The following is a 19216-nucleotide window of genomic DNA, read 5'->3' on the forward strand; positions in this document are numbered from 1 at the left end:
ATACATATTCAGTTTATCATTTTATATGCTAATTGATGTATAAATAGAAATATTCCTGGTATTCGTTTAGTACATTGTATATTGTCCAAGTCCTTAGATAAATCACAATCAATAATGCAAGAATGGATCAGTGTACAGGCTTCTAACATGCATACTAACACAATATACACCGTTCGCATAGCTGATGCAAATGAAGATATCAACGTATATAAATAATACAGATTTAATTCAGACTTATTTAATGCATGATGCAGCTGTATATAACAAATTAGATTGCTTCGGTTATATCTAATATTAACTCACACTTTGCTCTGAAGCTTCAAACCATTAATAAACAGTATTTATTTTAAGGTAGTATTGGTATCGACCAGCTTTATAAGAGACATAAAGGCACATCGTTTTCCTGTAGAATATATTTGTTTAATAATGTGATAATACGATGACATCATAGCTATGCCCATTTACATTAGCGAACGCAAATCCACCTCGACCTCATTGGCTTATTCAACTAAACAAAGAACATTGAAAAAAAACAATACGTTAAAATGAAATGATTGATTTGACATATTACAAATTGCTTCGTTCAGCAAATTATTAATGTCATATAATGATGTTATTGGAGTTTACCTTAACACCTGCTGCTAGATGATATGCAGTTTTGCATCAGATATTGTTGGTGCTGGTTACTTGTGGTGCTGCTGCGAACTTCCGAGGTTTTTAGTAGAGAAGGCAGACTTTGTAGATAGACGTTTTAACATTTTTACATTACTGGATATCTTCATATATAACGTCAGTACCATGTAGAATGGTAATTTTATTGTCACACTTTCCCTTTTTTGTAAATGATGCATTTCAAAAAAGTTCATCTCATATCCGATAGCTCCACAACATGGGTGGTATAATGGCATATAATAGTCCATGTTTCAATCCTCATTAAGCACATTGGAAACTGAATCCAAAAAGAATACCAGAAGAACGACAATAGGTATATGATATTTATTGCGATACAAAACAAACTACAATGCAGTTGATATGGTACATAAGCAAAATGGAGTTAATAAACTATTTATTTGGCAAGGGAATATAATGAACACGCCCGGTAAAACACATGCCTCTGTTTGGAAGTGAAACAGATAAAATGTAATTTAGCAGTTTCGGTTCTTACGGCGTGTCAAGGGGACACGATAAGGAGAAAAACGGCAGTGTTGTTTGATAGTCAATGTATTTTTTATTATACAGTTAAAGTATGGGGTTGAGGGATATAGCAAGTTTCTGGTGTCCCGAGACCAGGTTTATTTCCCGAGGCGAAGCCTCGGGAAATAAACCTGGTCTCGGGACACCAGAAACTTGCTATGCATCCCTCAACCCCATACTTTAACCGTTTTAATATAACGATACACACTGGAGAGATAGTTTTAACTAGAAAATATTTGTAAATCATAAGCTGTATAGCTTCACGTCCCAACTATCCCTTTGATGGCAGTGGAGCCAAATGCTTCCGAGTTCGGTAGCATGCTCTTCGCACGTCGCTTCCGAGTTCGGTTACAAGCTCCGCCCACCTCTCGTCTGATTGGCTCGGCGGAAACACCCAAGTGTAGGTGTGTTTTAGTTCCCAGACTAACACACAGGACTAAAACACAGTCAGGCAAAAGTGGGAATATATTCGATTTAACCAATTACTTTTATATAGACTAAATAAAGTAGAGGTATAATAAAAACAATTATATAAGAGAAGATACCGAATTTAAATTATTAAATGAAAACCATAAGTGTATAGAAACTTAAACAGTGGTTTGTAAGTGTTTACGTATTTTAAACTATAGGAATTATCTAACTGCATAACATTTAAGAAGAAAATACGCAGTTTCCACTTTTAAGTATTTCCACTGTTCTGATAGTATAGATGTGACGAGTATATATGTTTTGACTCTTTGGAAGTGGTTTATATTTGAATTGTATGTAGCCACTAACTTCATTGAACTTTTCAAGTGTAAACTAAAACGGTGAACAGGTGACTGCAGTGTTTTATTTGTATGCTTAACCTACTTAAACCCACAAGCAAAAAGCTGATAGCACATTTTTAAGCAAGGAGAAATTTGATACCACATTTATTTACTTTGGCTGTCTCGATAATATTATATCAAATCGGATGTATTTAAATTCGGAAATTACTTTCATTGTTCAAACCGAGTTCCTGCGGTGCTGGTTAAGACAAAAAAAAGCCACACATATGATTAGGTCATTTAGAAGTTATGAGTTATTTCATTATAACCTTCACTTATGTATGGCAAGCCAATCATTTAGCAATAGACGTAGCTGTACATCATATAAATACAACAGAATTCAACTCAACATACCATTACGTAGGAAATACTTGCACCATTTCTTATTAACATTATGAACACCTTGTGACATGTTTTAATTTTCACTTTCCAACAATATAACATAATTCTATTACATATGAATACATTCAGCTTCAATTATCGTTGTAAAACATGGTAAAAGAAACGACATACACAATTTAAACACAGCGATATGTGATATTGAGTTTCCTGATCTAGTACACCTAATCTAGTACACTATTAACAAGGTAGTATCGGGGTCATTTTGAGTATCCCATAACACAGCCAAAAACTGTAACTATAAGACTTTTTTTTTTTTTGGCATGATTACTATTACCATTCGGCAAAACATCCCACATCATGTAGAACTTTCTACGGACATTTTGTTATGATTGGGACTTACATTGTTTGATAAAACGATCAAACAATGTTTTATATAAAACACATGAAAACAGGTAAAACTAACAAAAATACTGCATAAAAGAGAATAATATTTGTTATTTTCAATGATAAAAGAAAGGCTGCATTAATATTATCATTAAAAATTTGAGAGCGCGTTGGACAGGTTTTCCAGAAATGATACTTCATATATGCGTAATGAAAAGAAATAGATAACAAAAAAATGTGTCTGATTGGGACTCGAAACCTGGACCATCGAACACGAAATAGTCTCCCTTATTGACTGAAATGCTTGGCCAACGGTAGTTACAATTATATCCTAAATAATATTTAGGGGAAGTAACTTTATTTGTGCACAATTACGGTGGAACTCTCTTGTGTTTTGCCTGCAGTGGGAATCACAATATATATAAACTTAAAAACAATATTGCCGAATTCAAATGTTCAAGATGAGACAAAGTATTATCTCTCTATCATAAAATGTCACTATTGGACTACACATTAGTCTCCTCTCTGTCACATACCGTCTCCCAGGTCAGTCACGGCCAAACATATCAGCACTGTCCAGCACGAATCGTCAAGTCGATACCATGCTACTGTCCTATGTTCTCTAATGGAAGTCCATACTAACAATAGCTTAGGACTTTAGCTCAGCTATAATCGAATTGAAGGCGTCCATGAAGATATCCACGTGATTCCTAGTTAAGAGGAGAGTTGGCCGAAATCGGATTGAAAGGTTTCCACATGCACCGAGGTGAATACCTAAAAGATAATAGTACATATTATATTTTACAAAATATCACCGAGACATATTGTAAATGTTTATTATACTGCTGGACAATGTTCAAACAATAGTCATGCAGTTGTCTGAACATTACTACCTGAAAACGAATTGGATAAAAACAGCCGTTTTTGACCTTTACTTGCGTAATTTCCATCCAAGCGAGGATTTTGTTTTTATACATACATGATTTATTATTGATATGGTTTTATAGGCGTAGGTGTCAAGTAGCATCAATATAAGTTGTTTAGAAGAAACATTGGGTCTCACAGTAGTACCCAAAACTTTTACCATCAATTTAATGTTCCATTTGCCTATGAAATTGTTTACCTTTATGTCGGAGTTCGTTCAGAATTTTATCCCGTGTAGCAGCGTCCTTGAAATCTATGGAGCAAAACGTCCCCACTCCCCGAGCCCTGCTAAGTATCCCGGGGTACTTGTTCTGTGTTAAATAAATAAATGTGTTGATTGAATGGATTGAAACCATCGTTGTTAAACTTCTGATGACAAGTTGTCAAATATATATCTATTTGCGAAACATTTTTTTCTGTAGTATCTATGATTGTATATATGGAGTATACTTTAAGGCAGAAGTGGAGATATACCTGCATGTCGTACAACCCGTTGATAAGGTGAGACCCGGTGTCTTTAACCTGCCCCAAAAGCCCTTCCTCTTTTATTAGATTTACGACTTCCTCCAAAAAGACCATCTTGGAAGGGTCGCCTACCCATGTGTTGAAGATCCTGTAACCCTAAAATGTAATAGACACAAATAACAATGATAAACATTGTACATTGTACACGTTACAGAAGACTTATATACACAGATAAAATTGTCCAAATAGCAATTACTACCTGCGGTTAAGATTAGGAAATATAACCTGCAGGTGAGATGAAATATTAGCCGTCTTGTGGACGTAATTGTGTAAATTACATAACATACCTCTTGAGGTCGTAAGTTATCTTTGTAGTAGAATCCACCGGTAAGCATTTTCTTGCTGAAGCATACAATATCAGGAGCATCCTTTAGATTCCAGTGCTCATGTGCCCAGAATTTCCCCGTTGCACCACATCCGGTTTGCACTTCATCAACCATGAATGGAATTTCGTACTGTGAAAGAACAACATACAGGAACAGTACCAAATATGATAGACGTATACTTAGTTAACGCCAGTATACAAGCACGTATTCTTTAACTCTCTTCAATTCTCTTATCTACCAATCTCAAGTACATACTTATACTCACTACACCCGTAGGCCTATCTGACATGTCCTTGACCTTAAAATGTCCTTTTTGCCATCCATGAATTACATAACGGATGCCAGATGACCTATCTTTAATATTTTGCCTATACGAAAGCAGTGCTATCTCATTTCGTCATTGTTGGTAGTCTATCAGCGTAGGTACTACCGACCTACAAATATACAAGCACGCTCATGTTTGACCTTCTAGTGATCTGCAGTATACAAGATGCCAATGTATGACCTCTTGCCGGTCAAGCACATATATCCCTTACCTCACTCGTGTCAATATGTACAATCATATTCGTCTTTGAGCTGCTACAGAGTTCGTGAACTCCCACATATCTCCAGTATATATACCTGCTCGATCACCCAGTATACTATCGCCCGTATTACCTGTCCTTGACCTTTGAACTATCGTTTGCATAAATACAAGCACTTCACCAACTTACATCTTTGGCAATGTCCTGAAGTTCCTGGAAAAAGTAGGGAGAGGCATGATTGTCCCCTCCCTCCGACTGGATCGGCTCCACGATCATTCCGGCCACTGGGCTACCCTTCTTCTCCCAGGCATGTATACGCTCTCTCACCTGGTGATGGTAAGAGACTCTCAGTGTTATGTCAATATGCTATAACATTCTACTATTACGACTGCTGGGGACTATTTACCCATATAATCACTACTGGTATTGTATCATTATATACCGAAGTATATATTGATTTAAGTCTTTAGTATTCATTGAAATAAAAAGTCATGTTTTTGTAAATACGATAAATTATCATAAAAACTTGTTTAACAAAAATTACTAATATGATGAGGAAACACATCCGCAAAGATTCCTAGGATATAAACCAGTACAGCGTTTTGACAGCAAAATACTTGTTTTAAGACCTCACACTTCTCCACATACTTGTTACTTCAAGGAGATACATCCAAAACCTGTAAACAAAGCATAGTTTTGTAGCAGGACACAACGTAAATACATTCTGTCTATCAACCATGGGGTCGATAAACATCCCAGAACGTCGTAAGAAGAGGTGGAGAAGATTGAATCAGTTAAAACACTGTTAACAGGTATTATATATGTACTTTAGTGGAACCGTTATGTAAACAGATGACAGTTGTTAATGGACGAATTCAGCATTGAGGACTGAAAGCGATGATCTATTAAATGTGTATCAATGGGCCGGAGTGATAAGGGTTGGGGTGTCAGAGGGGCAGCATGGGAGGGCATGATAAGAGACCAGACAAGCATGGTAAAGGACCAGACATACATGGTAAGGGACCAGGCAGGCATGGTAAGGGACCAGGCAGGCATGGTAAAGGACCAGACAGGCATGGTAAAGGACCAGACAGGCATGGTAAAGGACCAGACATACATGGTAAGGGACCAGGCAGGCAATGTAAGGGACCAGGCAGGCATGGGAAGGGACCAGGCAGGCATGGGAAAGGACCAGACAGGCATGGTAAGGGGCTAGGCACGCATTGTTAGGGACAAGGGAGGGGTGGTTAGGGACCAGACAGGCATTGTTAGGGACAAGACAGACGTGGTAAGGGACCAGACAGGCATTGTTAGGGACAAGACAGGCGTGGTTAGGGCCCCGACAGGTATTGTTAGAGACCAGGCAGGCACGGTAAGAGTCCAGACCGGCGTCGTTAAGGACCAGGCAGGCATGGTAAGGGACAAGACAGGCGTGGTTAGGGACCAGACAGGCATTGTTAGAGACCAGGCAGGCATGGTAAGAGTCCAGACCGGCGTCGTTAAGGACCAGGCAGGCATTGTAAGGGACTAGGCAGGCATTGTTAGGGCCAAGACAGGCGTGGTTAGGGACCAGAAAAGCATTGTTAGGGACCAAGCAGGCCTGGTAAGGGACCAGGCAGGCATTTTAAGGGACCAGGCATTGTAAGGGACCAGGCGGGCATTGTAAGGGACCAGGCAGGCGTTGTTAGGGACCAGAAAGGCATTGCTATGGACCAAGCAGGCATGGGAAGGGACCAGACAGGCATTGTTAGAGACAAGGCAGGCATGGTAAGAGTCCAGACCGCCGTCGTTAAGGACCAGGCAGGCCTTGTAAGGGACTACAGTCAGGCATGGTAAGGGACCAGGCAGTCATGGTAAAGGACTAGGCAGGCATTGTTAGAGACAAGACAGGCGTGGTTAGGGCCCCGACAGGTATTGTTAGAGACCAGGCAGGCATGGTAAGAGCCCAGACCGGCGTCGTTAAGGACAAGGCAGGCATTGTAAGGGACTACAGTCAGGCATGGTAAGGGACTAGGCAGGCATTGTTAGGTACAAGACAGGCGTGGTTAGGGCCCCGACAGGTATTGTTAGAGACCAGGCAGGCATGGTAAGACTCCAGACCGGCGTCGTTAGGGACCAGGCAGGCATTGTTAGGGCCAAGACAGGCGTGGTTAGGGACCAGAAAGGCATCGTTAGGGACCAGGCAGGCATTGGAAAGGACTAGGCAGGCATTGTTAGAGACAAGACAGGCGTGGTTAGGGCCCCGACAGGTATTGTTAGAGACCAGGCAAGCATGGTAAGAGTCCAGACCGGCATCGTTAAGGACCAGGCAGGCATGGTAAGACTCCAGACCGGCGTCGTTAGGGCCCAGGCAGGCATGGTAAGGGACTATGCAGGCATTGCTAGGGACAAGAGAGGCGTGGTTAGGGCCCAGACAGGCATTGTTAGAGACCAGACAGGCGTTGTAAGAGACCAGGCCGGCATCGTAAGGGACCAGGCAGGCATGGAAAGGGACAAGGCAGGAATTGTAAGGGACTAGGCAGGCAATGTTAGGGACAAGACAGGCGTGGTAAGAGTCCAGACCGGCGTTGTTAGGGACCAGGCAGGCATTGTTAGAGACCAGGCAGGCATGGGAAGAGTCCAGACCGGCGTCGTTAGGGCCCAGGCAGGCATGGTAAGGGACAAGACAGGCGTGGTTGGGTACCAGACAGGTATTGTTAGAGTCCAGGCAGGCATGGTAAGAGTTCAGACCGGCGACGTTAAGGACCAGGCAGGCATGGTAAGGGTCCAGACAGGCATGGTAAAGGACCAGACAGGCATGGTAAGGGACCAGGCACGCATGGTAAGGGACAAGGCAGGCATTGGAAGGGACTAGGCAGGCATTGTAAGGGTCAAGACAGGCATGGTAAGGGACCAGAAAGGCATTGTTATGGACCAAGCAGGCATGGTAAGGGACCAGACAGGCATTGTTAGAGACCAGGCATTCGTGGTAAGAGTCCAGACCGGCGTCGTTAGGGACCAGGCAGGCATGGTAAGGGGCTAGGCAGGCATTGTAAGGGACTAGGCAGGCATTGTTAGGGACAAGACAGGCATTGTAAGGGACCAGAAAGGCATTGTTAGGGACCAAGCAGGCGTGGTAAGGGACCAGACAGGCATTGTTAGGGACCAAGCAGGCATGGTAAGGGACCAGACAGACATGGTTAGGGACCAAAAGGCATGGAAAGGGACCAGGCAGGCATTGTAAGGGACTAGGCAGGCATTGTAAGGGTCAAGACAGGCATGGTAAGGGACCAGGCAGGCATGGTAAGGGACCAGGCAGGCATTGTAAGGGACCAAGCAGGCATGGTAAGGGACCAGGCAGGCATTGTTAGGGACCAAGCAGGCATGGTAAGGGACCAGACAGACATGGTTAGGGACCAAAAGGCATAGTAAAGGACCAGACAGGCATGGCTAGGGACCAAACGCATGGTAAGGGACAAGAAAGGCAAAGCTACGGACTAGAGGGGCATGGTTATGGACAAGAATGATGTAGTTAAGTTAGAAACCAAGGTATTTGAATTCAGCCTTACACACCTCATCTAAACAACGGTCTTCCTCGGCCCGGTTCTCCCTCACAAACTGGTCTAAGGGATACTGCAAGATTGGGAAGCTGGCACATGGCCAATCCGGCACAGGGAAGTCCAACTTGTGGATCCACTTCGTATGGGTTACAGCTAGGGCACCTAAATAAACAACAGCCTTCTGACAATTAAACATCAATTTAATATTTGAACGTCGTCGGAGCACTAGTACAGTCGAAACCTTCTCTTACTATATTTTGATAATTATTTACCGTTAACCGGCAAATTTTTGTCCTGTTAAAATTTTGTCTTTCCCCTGAAAATCCATGTTTTTACATTATCTATCTCGCCTTTCATATGTCATTACTAATGTATGGTATTCTGTGTAATGTTATTTGCTGTCATGATAAAGTAGCCCTGATAACGGACGGCCAAAGCAGGCGAAAATTAAAATGGGGCGAACATTTTCTAGTAACAGTATTTAGTATTCACTTTGTAAACATTCGGCAAGGTGCTACAACGTACCCATGGTTCTGCCGTGAAAAGCGTTTTTAAACGATAGGACCGACAGATCGGGACATCCAGGGGCGTGTCCTTCAACGCACGACTGGAGCTCCTCTTGTGAGGGGGGCCGTCCACCTCTTTGACGGCGCTGAGAGCAACAACAAATACACTTTTATGAGCAAAAACGATAGAAATATATGACCAGTTAAACACATATTCAACTCTTTGCACACCTAATACAGAGTCTTTAGAGATGAATGTTAAGTACACACGTGATTGCACTTACATTTTTAATAGAAACAGAATGCAACAAATGACTTACACTGCACTATGTAGCTGTCTCGGTGATGCTAGGGGGTGGGGGAGGGGGAAATGTTGAGATCCAAATTGAAATAGAAGGGGAATTGTGCAAAATGCCTAAATAAATAGGTATTTTAAAAACAAGAGAAAAATACTGGTTGATATTTTAATCAATAATGAGTACAGTTTATATTTTATGAACCGTGCCACTTTTGAAATGAGATAATTGTGGTTATCAAGGTACGGCAAACCTCTAAGACTAAGACATCCAACAGCAGAGTCCACCACCTAGTATATTTAGATATAAACATACGTCAGTGCACCTACCAAGATGTTAATAGATACAGTATGGAGTTGAGAGCTATCAGGGTTCCTAAATGGACAGTTATCATTAGAGGACACTGTAGAAATAACTTTTACCTGGTATGCAATAAACATAGCTTTCTGGCTATGTTCTACAGAACATGCTCCGCACGCCATTGTCTGGACTTGTTTCAGGCCAGGGGGAGCCACCTTCAAAACGAGAGTTTATTTTGCATCACTATCAATGTAAGATCTTTCAACTATCTTTCTTGATTAAAACAGAAAGTGCATGACAGAAGTCCCATATTGCTGACGTTACTTGAAAAATGATAGCAGTACGCTTATTACAGTGAACAGTGTAACGATAGAATATGTTTAAATCAAGGACGACGTCGCCAGTCGACTTTTGGCTAGTAACTCATATAATTATGGCAATGTATGTCACATGTGAACGACATTGTCGATAGTTCAGGTTATCGAGAAGTGTTGTAATGCTACCACTTATGAAAGAACTACAGAGTGTTGCCAAAAAGAGTGTGATGTCAGTTGAAAAACCAACGTTACCATCCATGAGTAGCGATACCAAGAATATGTCGTAACATTAATAATGAAATTGGTGGAAGAGGCGTCACCGAGAGTTTGACGATACCGATACTAGGACGTAACTGGGTAAAGGACATGACGGGAAGTAAGAAATTGCCGTGAATATGACGTAATTACTGGTAAAAGAATATGTTGCACGAAGAAGCATTACGTTAGGATGTAAATACAATACTCAGAAGTAGCGTTACCGCTGTATGACCTCACTGGTATAAACACACTACGGGGATTAGGACATTATTGGTAGTACACAATTATCTGTGATTGCTGTTATCTAGCAATAATAGGACCGAGGTAAGCATTATTGCGAATAAAACTTAATAACGGCATTGGAAATACTACCATGATGTTCTTACTTAGCAAACGGTCAGGGCATGATGAGCAGCATTTGGAATAATGTTACATGCAGTAAGACCTTTTGATATCGAGCTTTTCGAAGAGTATAATGTTATCGGAAGTACCAGGTTACAGGGAGTAAAACGTTGTTTTGAATAAGACGTTTTGATGTAAGGACATGCCGAGAATACAACGTTCTGAGATAATGCATTATTCTTGGTATCAAATACTGTAGGAAGAATGTAAGATAAAAAATGAAGCTTAAAGGAGGATGTTACAAGGAATAAAACAATTGATTTTGTGTTTGTTTTGCAGTAAAACACCATCGGAAATAAGGCATTTCCACAAGTCTATCCATACCGAAACATATCGTTATTTGGACAAGCATGCTACCTAGACAAGTTGAGGGCACTTCAAACAATCTAGAGAAATTGACTTTACCGCAAGAAGAGCATTTTTGAGTCGCGAACTCCAGTCACTTGGTGGATACACAGCAAGAGCTGGGCGGTTGACGAGTGTAGCCTGTAAAATAGAATACATCATAGGTCAGCTCTAGCCTAAAATCATACAGACGGACATACAAATGTATCGTACTAATCTCACACTCATGGAAGGACGGACAGAAGGACGGACGGGCATCATAACAGTTCGTTTTTCGATAACACAGAAAACGGACATACTATGTCTCCGTCATAAACACGAACGGACAAATCTATGATATTTCAGTTGCTCCTGTATCACTAACCAATACTAGATTGCATCTTTTCCCCCATTCACGAGAACTATTTTTCCAATGTGTTTACGTCTTCGACCTGACTTGGAGCTGGATCAGGAAGCGAGTTGATCAGGCGAGGTGACATTTATCAGAACATGAATTTCTGTGAAAGGGGATCATTCCTGTTCCCATCGTCTTCGACTCTCCAGGAGAGTTACCGCGAAGGTGACTTGAAATTATGTTTGTGAATCTGTCAAATTATGATTTCATGCGTTTCACCCGATTCATAAATGTCGGAAAAATAAACAACTCGGGCTGCAAGCGGCCGACGTTGATTATGTTTAAAATATTTTCTCACCCTCGTTATGTATTCCACCATAATACACACACATACGTGGATTATGGTGGAATAATATACCTTGAACCTCAGAATGTCGCCATGCTTACAAGATCGTAACCACAGATGCGTTAAAAAATAATTCTAATATTTGCCAATTTGATGTATTTTGCAATGTTGTAGGACAATCGATAGAAACGCGTAATTTTTAGCAATGGCGGCAGATGTTCCTGACAGAGTTTCCTAGTTACTGCCACAGTAAATAATCAATATATCTTGTATTACAGATGCAGTCTATATTATAAGTATATTAAATCACACCCATACACCCCATATAGGTGTAAAATACATACCCTGTTTTCAGTTTTCAGCAAGGCATTAAGCAATCTCGGGTGGTTGTACCCTAAAACATCAATGTTATGTACAAACTCAAGTGTTTAACACGTTTGTTTGATGATCAGAACACTATTAGTAGAATTATAGCTTTGTCAATATTGAAATGGAAACTAGTAAAATGTCTAACACGTCTCTCTGATTGTAAAACATGTTAATATACAAGTTTCCTATTTTCAGAGAATCTTTAAAGGCAATAATTAAAATGTGCAACCCTTGAAAAGTTCATTAGAACAATAACAACGAGAAATTAAAAACTATCTTAGTTATTAAGAATTGGATTGGGGGCATTGAATTGGGGGCATTGGATTGGGGCATTGAATTGGGTGCATTTAATTGGGGCATTGAATCGGGGGCATTTAATTGGGGCATTGAATTGGGTGCATTTAATTGGGGCATTGAATTGGGTGCATTTAATTGGGGCATTGAANTTTGGGGGCACAATTTCTCATTGAATACAGTTATTGAGAAAAAACACCAAGACTTACTCAATACTGAACTTGTCTATACCAGGACTTAATTGAATTGAGGTACTTTACTCTCGCCTAAATGGTTTGAACTACAAGTTCACGTGATCAGAAAAGTCATATGTCTTTAGAAAACAAGGCGATTAATAATAATCGGAATTTTTGAAAACTGCATGACGTCATAAAATGTTCCACACCAAGTCGAATTTAAAGTAATCCCTTCGGCCCCTAAAAATGTAAATAGAGTTTAGCACATTGCTTACACGTCACATAAATCATCCAGTCTTAAAACAGTCATCAGCCTATTGGGTGTGGTGTTATGAAATTGCAGGGGAAAAAAGAAGCTAAATCAGCTTTCACCTGAAGATTGCTCAAAGATAGAAAAATAAGGTTCAGCACAATCCTTACACTTTATATAAATGCCTGCACCTTATAATGGTCTATAGTCTATAAGGTGGCATGATATAACACTGTACAAAACCAAAACATGCTCAAAAACTTTAACCGAGTCAAATTAAGCTGTTTTGGCCCTAAAATATGAAAATATGGTCAGGACAATCCTTACACACCCTATAAATACCCCAACCTTTATAATAGAGAAAGGCCTATTAAGCGTGGGGATCTAACACTGCACAAAAAACACTTGCTCAAAAACTTTTACCTGAAATGGGACGTGAACGGGTAGGCCACCGTGGGGTTAACTTTATTTAGATTAGCCCCCATATTCTATGAATAGGCAAGCTAATAAAACAAAAATGGTTACAATTCTGACCTAAGGACAGCGGATGAAATTGGAGTCCAGGAAGGAAAACAATCCTCAAATGAAATTATCAACCAGTATTCATTTAAACACGCTATGATCATCTTGTTTAAGTGATGTTTCAGACGAACTAAAGTTACAATCTGTGCAGTCGTTCAAGAGGAGTAGGGTTTTTAATATTTTGCCTTATATTGGGCATACAAGTGGTGGTATCAACTTCGTTTAAAACAAAAAAAACGATCATCTCTGTCGTAGTGATGTTTTATTCAGACGCAATATCGCAACAACCCGTGCATTTTGGTAGGACTAGGGTTTTAATTGTGAAGAGTAAATTGCCTCATTTTGCCAAATTTAGGCGTCGGTCCTCCTACTTCCTCATAAAACATTTAATTCTCCTATCTTTCTTACGTTAAGGCCTTCATACGGATAAAAAAAGCATCAAGCTCCTCTTCAGAAGATTTTCTTTTTAAATATNTTCCTATTTTTCTTACGTTAAAGCCTTCGTACGGATAAAAAAAAAAAAAAAGCATCAAGCTCCTCTTCAGAAGATTTTCTTTTTAAATATGGATGTTGGGTAGTATCGTTTTAAACATACGGGTAGGGGGACGACGGACACTGTGTCATGGCGTACAGTGACCGGTTCTCTGAACAAGGTGAGATAAAAAAAAATAATGATTGTACGAGATAGTTTATTACTGTCCTTAGAAGGCGAAGTCACGCTTGTGACAGGAGTGTCAAACAGCACATGTCCGCTGATAAGTATACGGTCCCTCTTATAGGACACAGCCAGGACGTAGTTTGTAAAACTTAATACATACAGTTTTGTCATAAGTGGCTTCTCAATAAAACTGCCCATAAGTGTTGGCTGAATTATGCCGCATCCGACGCCTCCGAATAATATAGGAACAGTCTAGAAAGGACTGAGAAAATGAAAAAGGGATAATGAATACCTTGCTCATATGTCGGAGCACGTAATAACCTTTAGCATGGTATGAGCTGGGCCTACCACCGGTATAGCTATTGTGTATGGACAGGGAGAGAAAGCATAACAATACGAAAATGATGCGATACAGAATTGAACGGCGTTCGTAATCATTATAAGACAATTGAAAACCTCAAAACACTAAACATAAACATCATTTAAAATAGACGATCTGCGTGTACAAATCCTACAAGTAGTGTGATACTTGCGGAACATGTTTTAAGTACGTACCTATAGGAATTGAGGCGATCTGAGTGAACAGGTCAAGCATAACATTCCCGTCCACGTCGACTAAGTAATTCCCGCGACTTCGCTCATAGTCAACGAAAAACTGGACTGCTTCAGTGTTCTACAACACACAAAACATGACAACTTTAAACACATCATGATGATCTGTATATCAATAATTCCCCCTAGCCCTGTCCCTGATACACATGTATACCACATTTTGTTACATATACGTACGCTGTATTTAACGAAAAACTATGCCATACACTGAATCAGCAACCTTGGTTACTAATATTAACCGAATTAAAAGTAATGTGGTGTTTGTTGACGTTCTGTAAGCGTGCGAATGACTGTGAGTGAAGCATGTGAGTGACCTCGAATTGTTCATGCATGTGTTTTGTTCCAAGATAAAAAGTACCCAAGCTGAGATAGCTGTCCAGTGTTCTATATTTGTGAAGCGTATGTGTACCGACTGTACTGGTACGAATACAACAGTAATGTCACAATATTAATCCCATGTAAACCTTACGCGAAAAACAATCTAAAACTTATATCACATCAGCAGACCGATTTGCATTGATGTTGAAATAATCAACCGGAATCAAACAATCTGAACCTATATCACACTACCCGGAGCTTTATTTTGAACATGGAGCCTGGTGACAAGTAGTGGCGTCAACGGGAGGGAATTAAACGGTTATCTCATCCTCACCAGAGATCAAATATCACGTGCAAATTAAACGTTACAATTCACAAGTTATGTTATACCGCTAGGTATCTCCATTTTGTAAAATATCGTGCTTCTCTGTTACTGATTCAGTTCCAGCAAGTCGACACTGCACAAAAAAGTTGCCTGTTTTACAATAAACGTGTTCAAACTTCAATGAATATATTGAAAAGCATGTATGATGTGACTGACCTACCTGGATAGTGTCTAGCTCCTTAAGTAGCTCGCGAGATCTAGGTCCAGGGATCTCGGTTTGGACACTGGGTTTGTCAGGTTCCAAGGGGTCTGATTTCAACACCGCTTTGGCAGAAGCTGGGGTCCCGTATCTTCTCAAACCTGTAAGATATTTACTAATGACGTCATCAATTTGCACACGTTTAAATTTCACTCAGCTGTATGTCAAATCACAACGTTACAGAGAAATGAGGTGACCTACCTTTCACCAATATTTAATTCGATATTTTAATATAAATTTGGCTAAATCATTTTAAAACATTATTTATATTGTTGACGTAAGTATTGCTTGGTTTAATTTCAGGTTGTATCGATGATCTGTCCTAAGGAAGTAAATTTACTGAAGCGAGAGAAACCCAGTTATTTGGTAAAAAAATATCAAGCATTAAACAACACTACACAGTGTTCAGATTATATAGGCATATACATATAAACAGGGTAGCAGATCGTGAAATCAATTAACGCCAGTTAGCTACTTATATGAATAGTTAAATGATTGCAACTCTAAAACAGAATGCTGTTTTATATTTAACACTGATTTTGACATCAAATCGATATTCATTTCACACACGAAGCAGCCAACAGCAAGTTTCGGCCAGCTAAACATTATGATTACGACGTCAAGGTAAAGAGGTCAATGACCGTTACTTCAGTGCTTTGTTCGCATAGCACACTGCTAAAAACGGCGGGTCTTTAAAGTTACAGTGCAATAACAGACAAACTGTCATAAACAGAATGAGCCATATTCACTGTTGCAAAAAATCATTCAGTGTTCTGTGATATTTGTGCCATCAAGAACAATTTATGACAAAAGAGTACAAGTCCAATTTCTTTCTTTCTCATTTTGCAAAAGAAGAAACTGACTTTATATATAGTTCATACATATCGATGCATCATTTTAAATGTGTACAAAATATTCGTTTGACTCTTTCACTGATGATGGAGTCATTTTAGTTCAAGGTTACCTATAGTATATATACCCTGTGACTTATGGACCGTCTGTTGGCCTATGCAACATTACTACACCTCCGTGTTATCTGGTAAGATAATATATAGGTAGGTACAAGTACAGGGGGAAAGTTATGATTTTTATAACTTTGACCTTAAAATTAAACGGAAAGGTTATCAAGTTTATTATTCTGACATTTCAAACTGCATTGTTAACTAGTAAATAAATTAAAAAATATATCGGTATACGTAAAGTAAGTGTTCCACTCACGATGCCGAGATGAACAATCCCTACATTTAAACTTGAATGGAAATTAAAACACATAACGAGATAAAAACAGATTTCAATGAAACGGTCCACTATCGAAATGTCAATGTCCGTATGGATCGTATTACGGTAGCATGCGAGCATATATAGAGAGGAGACCCCAGAACGCTATACGGCTACAGGGACGCTACAATAATGTAAAGTGACTAAAATAACCGACTTACCCCGTGTGATGGTAGACACGCATACTTTTGTAGACCACAATGCTGCTGCCATAGTTGATTCTACATTCACTATTGAACCGGCTGAATCAGGTCTTATCCTACGACCAGTGTTTATCAACTTGTACTTGCTAGGCTTTAATTCATATGCGCAACCGCAGTGAAACTAGATTACAAAGGCACCAATCAATTGACCTACTTACATGCACTACATATGGGTTCGCCACAAATGTCTGAAATACACATACATGTATGCTAAACTTATAAAGGTCATAGCTCATATGCTTAGATGTGCTGTGACTAATATCAGTGTGGCATACACAATGTATATAATTCAGACATTTGTAACGAAATCTTGTGCGTGGAGTTAGTAGATGTAATTTGGTATCTGTATCTGTCTCCAACACGTGAAGCACTACCGTTGTACGTATTATACCAGGGATGTTATCGATAACGAACGTGTTTACAACACGAATTGTTCACAATTACTTTATATGGACCACAGGAACACGATATTCCATAGTACGACCATATTTAGAATTAGCATATACAACGAACAACTGCATTCGACAATCAGTGGATGTCGTTTTTGCTGAGCAATCTTTTATGTCGGAGGGACCCTTCTTATAGACGACATTGAAATAATGTCGGTCAGAAGGTCTGTCTTTATCTACCTGTAGGTTTGAATCTGTAACATATATTTGTAAGGTATATTATCTGCACATGACCTATTAATTGATAAAAAATGTACCTTGAGTAGAAAGAAAAATACGAAAAAGGGGGTGATGAGGATGGGGAGAGAGAATGATTGTTTGTCTTTTTTTCCCACCTAGCTTGGCTTCAAGTCATCCGAGATAAAAACAAATCTCTTTCGAAGTAACGCCTCACTTTGAAAGAACATTGTTAAGGGTAAAGTTTGATAACATAATCTACCACACATCGTATTCACTGTTAATAAGATTATCAATCCAATAGATAAGAGGAAGTTTCAAACTACATATAACTAATGAGGACCTAGCTTACTAAGATAGAACCAAACTACATATAACTAATGAGGACCTAGCTTACTATGGTAGTATCAAACTACATTAAACTAATGAGGTTCTAGCTTACTATGGTAGTATCAAACTACATATAGCTTATGAGGACCTAGCTTACTAAGGTAGTATCAAACTACATATAGCTAATGAGGTTCTAGCTTACTATGGTAGTATCAAACTACATATAGTTAATGAGGACCTAGCTTACTATGGTAGTATCAAACTACATATAACTAATGAGGACCTAGCTTACTATGGTAGTATCAAACTACATATAGCTAATGAGGACCTAGCTTACTATGGTAGTATCAAACTACATATAGCTTATGAGGACCTAGCTTACTAAGGTAGTATCAAACTACATATAGCTAATGAGGTTCTAGCTTACTATGGTAGTATCAAACTACATATAACTAATGAGGACCTAGCTTACTATGGTAGTATCAAACTACATATAGCTAATGAGGACCTAGCTTACTATGGTAGTATCAAACTACATATAGCTTATGAGGACCTAGCTTACTAAGGTAGTATCAAACTACATATAGCTAATGAGGTTCTAGCTTACTATGGTAGTATCAAACTACATATAACTAATGAGGACCTAGCTTACTATGGTAGTATCAAACTACATATAGCTAATGAGGACCTAGCTTACTATGGTAGTATCAAACTACATATAACTAATGAGGACCTAGCTTACTAAGGTAGTATCAAACTACATATAGCTAATGAGGACCTAGCTTACTATGGTAGTATCAAACTACATATAACTAATGAGGACCTAGCTTACTATGGTAGTATCAAACTACATATAGCTAATGAGGACCTAGCTTACTATGGTAGTATCAAACTACATATAACTAATGAGGACCTAGCTTACTATGGTAGTATCAAACTACATATAGCTAATGAGGACCTAGCTTACTATGGTAGTATCAAACTACATATAACTAATGAGGACCTAGCTTACTAAGGTAGTATCAAACTACATATAGCTAATGAGGATCTAGCTTACTATGGTAGTATCAAACTACATATAACTAATGAGGACCTAGCTTACTATGGTAGTATCAAACTACATATAGCTAATGAGGACCTAGCTTACTATGGTAGTATCAAACTACATATAACTAATGAGGACCTAGCTTACTATGGTAGTATCAAACTACATATAGCTAATGAGGACCTAGCTTACTATGGTAGTATCAAACTACATATAACTAATGAGGACCTAGCTTACTATGGTAGTATCAAACTACATATAACTAATGAGGACCTAGCTT

General features: G+C 39.3%; 1 protein-coding gene across 1 annotated transcript; it reads right to left on the bottom strand.

The window, feature by feature from the left end:
- Positions 1-1693: 1693 nt before the first annotated feature.
- LOC110447381 (4-aminobutyrate aminotransferase, mitochondrial-like) lies at positions 1694-17114 on the bottom strand. Its single transcript, XM_021493022.1, has 13 exons — positions 16894-17114; positions 15416-15555; positions 14496-14613; positions 12016-12065; positions 11052-11132; positions 9792-9884; positions 9093-9219; positions 8581-8729; positions 5218-5355; positions 4466-4633; positions 4128-4274; positions 3853-3964; positions 1694-3503 (listed from the first exon to the last, which is right to left on the bottom strand). Exons 1-13 carry the CDS (start codon positions 16943-16945, stop codon positions 3379-3381), a joined length of 1500 nt encoding a protein of 499 aa, XP_021348697.1. The 5' UTR covers positions 16946-17114; the 3' UTR covers positions 1694-3378.
- Between the last annotated feature and the right edge of the window lie 2102 nt (positions 17115-19216).

The sequence above is a fragment of the Mizuhopecten yessoensis genome, unplaced genomic scaffold (genome assembly GCF_002113885.1).
Source record: "Mizuhopecten yessoensis strain PY_sf001 unplaced genomic scaffold, ASM211388v2 scaffold3339, whole genome shotgun sequence".
NCBI classification, from domain to species: Eukaryota; Metazoa; Mollusca; class Bivalvia; order Pectinida; family Pectinidae; genus Mizuhopecten; species Mizuhopecten yessoensis.